Source organism: Wolffia australiana, chromosome 18 (genome assembly GCF_029677425.1).
Source record: "Wolffia australiana isolate 7733 chromosome 18, ASM2967742v1".
In the NCBI taxonomy this organism is placed as follows: domain Eukaryota; kingdom Viridiplantae; phylum Streptophyta; class Magnoliopsida; order Alismatales; family Araceae; genus Wolffia; species Wolffia australiana.
In genome coordinates this window covers 249,167-257,186 of record NC_135852.1, presented here as the reverse complement: position 1 = coordinate 257,186, position 8,020 = coordinate 249,167, and the positions used below count along the sequence as shown (strand labels likewise).

Here is an 8,020-nt window from a genome sequence, read left to right as displayed (position 1 = left end):
CGAGGCCCATGTATCTATCCAGTAAATGATTCCATTGGCCAATAACCTTTATTGGCCAACCTATTCATTATCATATCACTATATAAGTAATTAATCATCCATTGATTTAACGTAATCTATAGGTTGAGTATGCAGCCCGTCGGGTGCCACGCTACACCTCGCATTCTAGAAAATTGAAAAGATTATAATGACTCTCTCATAGAATCTCTACCCCATTAGTTACCATGTAGGTATATCATTGTCTACTAGAGGCTTATAAGACAATCTAGGGTATGTTATACTTCTAGACCCCATTCGGTCATCAAAGTTGATACTGCTCTATTGGGAAATCATTAGAGTACTCTTTTCTGATATTCTACTTCTTAGGCCCCAAATATACTTGGGTTTTGCATCTAGTGGACCCGAAAAACCTCTTCGGTGCTTGAGGCAATATAGTTGGAATTATTTCTCACGAATTCAATGGTGAAGTTTAATGGCCTTTAAAAACCTGAATATTTTGGAAAAGTCCATCATGACAATATTCTACATTTATGATTGAATGCTGAAGGTGCAAGAGGAGTCTGTATGTTATTAAGTCTTCATCAGCATAATTGAAGAGATCATGCTCCCAGACCAATTTAAACCATTTCCATGATTTCTAATAATTCCAGTATTCCCAACAGATCAATTAAGTTTGCATCATTTCTCAAGAGGTCAATTATGAGATTCAATGGCATTTAAACATTAATTTTTTGGAGTCAGTCTGAGAGTTCCATCATGATATCATTCTACCTTTATGACTGAATACTGGAGCTGCAAGAAGACTATCTGGTATTAATTGTTCTTCAACAGACTTGAAAATATCATCCTTGTTTACCACCAATCTACACCATCACCATCATTTTAACGAAGTCCAATGTTCCCAACATATCAATTAAGTTGGTATCATGTCTCATGAAATCAATTGTGAACTTTAGTGGCATTTAAACTTGAATACTTTGGAGTCTGTCTGGGAATTCCATCATGACATCATTCTGTATATATGACTGAGTATTGATGGTAAAAAATAAAAGAATTTATCTGGTATAAATCATTCTTCAACAGGCTTAAGAAGATCATTATTACAAAACAATTCACACCGTCCCCCTGGTTTCAAAGAATATAGCAATTTTCCCAACTGACTAAAGAATCATGAACCTCTAGTAAAGTGGAAGTGATGAAAAAGGATAAATACATGCATCCCTTAAGACATAGATACGAATATATGAAAAGATATCAATCCATTGATAAGAAGGCAAATAAATTTACTCAAACAAAAATATCTATCAATGTGAAATGTCTTTATGAATACTTGAAGCTCCATCTTGCCCTCTAGTACCCGAGTTGAAACATTGTACATTCAATAGCACACATAAAAGAACTCCATCGCGTCGCTTCCACTCTTGCTCCTGCTCATAAACTCGCACCTTATTGAGCATCAGCAGTTCGTTCTTTATTAAACCCCCCCCTTCAAAATCTAATTCTTAGGACGACATTTCTAGTTGAAAATCTCGTTTGGAAATACAACACAAACTCTTATCCCTGCATCTTTCCGGGTTTCATAAATTTGATTTCTTCAGTCATCGCACCTGCTTTGCCATGTCATTAATACCGATGATACACTCCGGCAGTTTGGATACAAGACTGTGTAAGCCAATGGAAATAAAATTCGTAATTTCATGTAATACAAGCAAAAATCAAATAGGATCAACCCACTCTTGATCATTGAACACATCTAGGGCACTTCCATTAAAAAAACTACATGAAATATCAAGTCCCCTCTCACTTCTCTTCTCAACTCCTCCCTTAACATAAATAAAAAAATTCTAAATGACAGAAGATGATTTTTTACGCCCCCCCCCCAACTACAATTTTTACATTTGGTAATCACTTCAAGCTTCACATTGCAGTTATTGGTTGCTCTACAGAAGACTTTCATTGCAGTGGTCATCACTTTTGTGCAAAATGCTATGTGATAACTCCTGCCAGCTTCTATCTCAACAATTTCTCTCTTATTGTTTGCCTCCACTGACTATTTTTTCTTCCTTTTGGGCACCTCATTTCTCAAAGAAAAGCTCCTTCAAGGATTTGAAAGGCGAAGGGTGCCCATAGGCAATGGTGTCCCGCCAAAGTGCAGTTCCTAATACGAGAGAGAGAGAGAGAGGGAGAGAGATAAAGAGATAAATAAAGCATGTTGAGAAAACAAGACGTGCACTTTGAGTGCAGAAGAAAGTAGAGCAAAGAAGGAATGCTGAAAGCTTTTCAGTGAGAGAGAGAAAGATCCATAGCATAGAGGAAGCAAGAGTCATTGATAATATTCAAGTGAGAAAAAGAAAGCAGGCTGGACAAACAAGGAATGCTGAAAATATTGGAGAACGAAAGATGCAATGGAGAGGAAAATAAAACATATTTAGCAAGAAAGAAATGGAAAATCTTGAGGAGAGAGAGGCAGTGGAGTGAGAAATCATGAGAGAAAAGAAAATAAAACATGTTTAGCACGCAAGAAATGAAAAATCTTGAGGGGAGAGGCAGTAGAGTGAGAATCATGCGGGCAAATGAGGACTGAAAGATTAGAGAGAGAGAGAGAGGTGGCGAGCTACCCAGCCATAGAAGCAACCCAAGTGATGCTGCAAAGAAGAATTCCTTGCTAATGCTGTTGAACCTGCATGGATGAAAAGGCACTATGATTATTCAAGAAGATCTTTCCAAGGAAGTCATCCACTCTGGAGAGAGAAAACTCACTTGTACATGCACAGCAGGTTTCCCCAGCCATGCAAAAACGATGCCCAACTTGAACCGGTGAACCTGCATCATCAACCAAATCTCCATGCGTATGAATCTTTACATAGGGATCAGCTCATGGCATAGAACTATTCAAGATGAGGAGAATGTAAGATGTGAAAATAAGCAGTATAAAGAATTATGCAATGAAGGAGTTTCATAAACCATATCTCTGGGAAGAAGATTTACCAAGTGTTGTCACAAGAACATCTTTAAAATACATGTTATTCTCTCGCAATGTTTGTAGAATGAGAGGATGTGATGACTCGGCATTGTCCTCATCATTTTTTTTTAGCGAGAAGACGAGGGCGATGACAATTTCGCCGCCATCCCTCGTCCTCTTCACTTTCTCTATTTTAACTTTTTTCAGATGACGAGGATAATAACGACTTGGATGATGATTATCATTTTTTTCCTTGTCATTCTGGCTGCAGACAAGGACAATTAAGAGGATATCGCATCATCGTCTCTCATAGATGACAAACTTGTCATTGTTGGAGAACCATGCAAATGCATATGAGCAAGCATATATGCATCTACACATGGAGATAAAGATCAAGAAAAGTTGATTGTACTACGTGGCAATAGTTCATAGCTAAGTTGTGAATCTACACCTCGTGATTGTTAAAAAAGTAAGAGAGATGGATACTTTGGTCAAGAATGCTTACCACATAAGATCACGGATGAACAGTGCCCGAGGGATCATAAGTCCATTCCCAATCATGGAGAGCAACATGGTGATTGCAGACAAACCTTGGATGTTATCTGGGTTCAGATAATTTGTCCACTGTCCATGAATAGGCATAAAAAAATAAGTTTTATGAAAATAATTTAAGAATTTTTCTTAAATAATTTAAGACATTCATAAATTTGTCATGGTAAATACCATCTGAGCAACTGGCATCCACATGAACAACAGGGTAGCAGTCCAGCCAGATAATAAGCCAACAATTTTGGTCCACTTTTCAGAAAGTTTACCAGTTCTTGCCTGCAGTCATTCAAGTAACCCGTATTTGTCATTGATAGTGTCCAAACTCAAATCACAGTCAACGAGGACTGAATAGCATCACAGTAATCGTGGCACATGGAATGAGCCCATCTTCTATTATACGCATATTTATACCAAAATTCTGGAATTGCCCCTCATCTCAGTCACTCTCACACTGTATAATTTCTCCTCTGTAAGCTTTTGTATCCATGATGATAATGACGAAGGGTCAATGATGATTTGTCACTATCGTCACAATTCATGCGTAGAAGGATTGAGCATGACTATTTATCCTCATCATCATCATTCATACGTGGTTTGGGATGACAAAGGCTGCTCTTCATCAAGCCGCAGATGAATGACAAGACGATGACAATGATGATGTATGATGAATATAGTTTAATATTTTCTTTAATTGTGACTCTATAAGATGATACGTCACCAACCTCATCATTCAGCTGCATCTAGGATGACAATAATTGTCATCATCGTTACAGCATGTTTCTGGGATCAGATTACAAATGGATATACATTATGGGTCTAGGCACTCGGTCCATTGGGACACAAGTATCATTTTAATTCACACATATATTAATGTGGCCCTTGTGAATGGAAGAAAATTTTCTTTTTAGGCTTGTGTTCACGCTATGGGCATTGCAGGGTCAACAAGAACAACAGATTTTAACTCACAAAAAAAAATTGTGTGGGCATGATTTCAATTGATGCACTCACATTTTAAGAGAATATCAGTCAACCTAAACATTTCATGACTTTTTTTTCACTAGGGTTCACTGTCAATAATGATAATGATGGAAGTTGATAATGATAAGGATAAAATGTCATCAAGCTAGTTGCCCAGTTTCAACAGCCATCATCATCATCATCATCTGGATTCCAAGAGTTGCCATTGTCATTGTCTTTATCGGTGTCTTTGTCATTGTCTTCCACGCTTAGATAGAGCATTCAATCACGATGCTATCACTGGTATTGCCATCCAGTTATCAAGGGTAGTGACTAACTAGACGTCATCTTCCAACCCTAATTTTCACCATAATTTTCATCTGATTTCCAACTCTGACAGGATAACTTGAAGCTTGCTTAGGAAAAAATCTTTAATGTGCGCCAAAGAATCATGCCAAAGATCAAATTGAGCCATAGATCTTACCATGACAACTGCCACTACTGCACCAAAGGAGGAAAGAAGGCCCGGAAGGATGCTGTTGGGGACAAAGGGAACGAATGTTGACCACATAACCTGAATAATGTCGACAAAAATCAAGCAGAAAGTTGCGGCCATGGCTGAATTTGTCGAGGGCATGCAAACCTGAGGAAGCACGGCGAGTCCGCCGATGGTGATGAAGTCCTCCCAAACCGTCCAAGCGCCTCCTCCGAGCCAATTGAAGTAGTTCAAGAAGTTCAACACCAGCCCAGCGCCGACAACGGCCGAAGTCAAAGCGAATTGAGGAAGCGGCATCGAGCCTGCAATAGCCAGCTGCGCGATCACAGCATAGTTCGACAGCACACCGAGAGTCTGAACAACAACTGCCTCTGCCTCCCTCTTCTTGGCAAAGTATGACAACAGGGAAAGATTCCCCAGCAATCCAGTCAGTATCCCCTGCCCAAAGATCACCGTTGAAGAATGCCGTGAGGTAAAATCGCCCCACTCATAATTGTCTAATTCGTAGGTTCAATTTCTGTCGTATGCACGCAATTGGGAATTTTCAATCCAATGAGTTCATCGGCATTAGGTCTGTATCAATGTAATCTCATCAACCGCACATAAAAATAACTGATATGATAGATTCAAATTAGTTCCATAACATACGAACAGTAACAACAATAATTCTAATGAGATAGAGGGAGATTGCATTTCGAAGCCTTACAAGCCAAGGGAGGGCGAACAGGGCGGCGTTGTTGCCGGCGGCAAGGTTGCGATAGTTGAGGAGGATCTGCGGCAGCTGCAACAGGAGGAACGGGACATTCGCAGCCCCAGCAAACCGCGCCGTCGTCGCGTCCCATTCTCGAAACGCAACGTTCTTCTACACAAACACAAAAAAAAAACCCTCAAAAAGATCAACTCAGATCGAAATGCAGCGCAAAAAACCAAATATTCGAGGTCCGATCCTCCTTTTCACCTGATCAGAATGCCCGTCTGAAGAGCTCGAATCGGCGGCGGAGGAGGAAACGAGCCGGCGCTGCCTCCGGCGACGCAGAGGGAAGGAGAAGAAGATCCGTGGAAACGAAGAGGAGATTTCTCCATGGCGCCGGCCTGGAGGGAGACGGCAGGTCCAGGAACAAGCCAAGCGAGCGGAGGAAGAGGAGAGCCGCGCAGAAGGCGATTGGGAGACGGCCATAGCCGGCCCCAACGCGAAGCTCGCCATCGCCGAGCAAGGAGGAAGCACCAGGTGGCATTTCAAGGGCCAACGGACTTATTTATAGAGCCTTGCAGAGTGTGCCACGTGGCATTGGGCCCCACTTCTTTTGCCACGTGGAACGACCATATCCGTCAGTCTTCTCTCGGCCCACAGGTCCAGTGGGTCTTTGGGCAGCATTCAGAGCTTGCCTGCTCTCTGCTCTGGCTTCCGCTCCTAAACTCGCGCCTTGTAGAGCTTAGCAGAGAATGCCATGTGGCACTAGTAGGCCCCACTTCATTTGCCACGTGGAACCAACCTCTCTGTCGGTCTATTGGCCACCAGGTCCAATGGGTCTTAGGGCAGCAAACGGAGCTTGTGTCGTGCTGCTCTCTGCTCCCTGTTCTAGTTTCTGCTCCTAAACTCGTGCCTTATATGGCATGCCAAACTCATGACCATCAGTCTGTTGGTTCCCATGTCCAATGAGTCTTAGGGGAGTAGATGGATATTCTCTCCTACTCTCGCTCCTGCTCCTAATCTCATGCCTTGTTAACTATTGCCAGTTTATTTTTTTAATATAATTAGAATGTTTGGAAAAATGATTATCCTCCTCTCAAATGTTGATTCTTCTTGTGTTAGTTTTAGTTGTAGTCAGTTGCATTCTGAAATACAACTTGGACTCTTATATCTGTATCTTTGTCGTCCCATTTCTGGGGACAGAAATGTAAGTTAGCTTCCTAGATCAGGCTGTTATAGGGCATGATGATCTGCATCTCAGTTTTCAGGGAAAAAAAACCTAAACCTATAACTAAAGATTGGTCTAGTTTCAGTTTGGATAAGGATCAGTTTGGTTCTATATAGGTTTGGTTAGTGTACTGGTCATTGGCAAAGTTAAACAAAAAGAGTCAAAGCGTACTCTAGTTATTATAGGAAATTAAAGATAATCCTATAATCATGGTCATGGATGGAACGCAAATGAATCAAAGGAAAATCTGACATGGCTTTCCAGCACAAGGAAGAGTTTACTATTAAAATCCATTCTCATTTTCAAAACTATTACACTTTAGGGTATCACGTGAACATAGAGTCCATAGAGTCCAACTGGTTCTCGTTAGGGTATCGCGTACAAACCAATCACAATGTCATGTAGTGTTTAACATTCATCGAAATAAACTATTATTTAGTGTTATTCTCATGTGATGTTTATAATGAAATTCATAATATATGAAATGACTAAGTAAACTGCGAATAAGATAATAATCTAGTGATCACTACTATGTAATCATGTTCCAAAAATCTTTATTTTAAGGATACTTGTGATGGAAATGCAAGTATTTGAAATCCCACTCATGTGATGAGTATGGTTGATCATGCATCCACTACTATTGAGGACCTAAAGACTGATATGGCGAGAGCTCTTAGAGAAAAGAGGCTACTGAATTTATATATATTAAGATACAGATGACATTACCAATTTATCAATCATGTTGACTAGTGATGTGGTGGTGTAAGTGGTCTTTACATGTGAGATATCAATGATAGGTCATGGAAGGATTTCTTGTTTTGACCTACGAGTCTCTAAGCATGAGATCTAAATAAAACTTATAAATCAAGTTGCATCAAGAAGACGATAAAGGTAATTATGAAGTCAAGCTGGGTTGTCTGCCCTTAGTATAAGAGGAGATTGACTAAATTAACAAAGTTTAATTAACTCCATGTCTAATGCAACGGAAATATCAGAGGTTTTTTCCTTCCTCCTATCCCGCTCGCTCGTCTTCATCTTCACGCTCGTCTTCATCTTCACGCTCGTCTGAATCTTCATCTTCACGATCCGTCGCGCCTTCATCTTAATATATTCACCACTTCTGCGCCTTTAGGTGTT

The 8,020-nt window shown here is 40.3% G+C and overlaps 1 protein-coding gene across 1 annotated transcript; it reads right to left on the bottom strand.

Annotated features, from left to right (window-relative positions):
- Positions 1-1,665: 1,665 nt before the first annotated feature.
- LOC144715234 (maltose excess protein 1-like, chloroplastic) lies at positions 1,666-6,207 on the bottom strand. Its single transcript, XM_078590165.1, has 9 exons — positions 5,923-6,207; positions 5,671-5,826; positions 5,112-5,402; positions 4,953-5,042; positions 3,686-3,787; positions 3,468-3,586; positions 2,761-2,823; positions 2,619-2,680; positions 1,666-2,158 (listed from the first exon to the last, which is right to left on the bottom strand). Exons 1-9 carry the CDS (start codon positions 6,166-6,168, stop codon positions 2,076-2,078), a joined length of 1,212 nt encoding a protein of 403 aa, XP_078446291.1. The 5' UTR covers positions 6,169-6,207; the 3' UTR covers positions 1,666-2,075.
- Between the last annotated feature and the right edge of the window lie 1,813 nt (positions 6,208-8,020).

What these genes read in the sequence shown, in the direction of transcription:
- LOC144715234 (XM_078590165.1), bottom strand. Translation starts at nt 6,168, where the DNA reads ATGGCGAGCTTCGCGTTGGGGCCGGCTATGGCCGTCTCCCAATCGCCT. An exon ending in CAGTAGTGGCAGTTGTCATG is followed by an intron (nt 3,788 to 4,952) that starts GTAAGATCTATG and finishes GAATGACTGCAG; the next exon opens with GCAAGAACTGGTAAACTTTC. An exon ending in TGGGTTGCTTCTATGGCTGG is followed by an intron (nt 2,159 to 2,618) that starts GTAGCTCGCCAC and finishes CTCTCGTATTAG; the next exon opens with GAACTGCACTTTGGCGGGAC.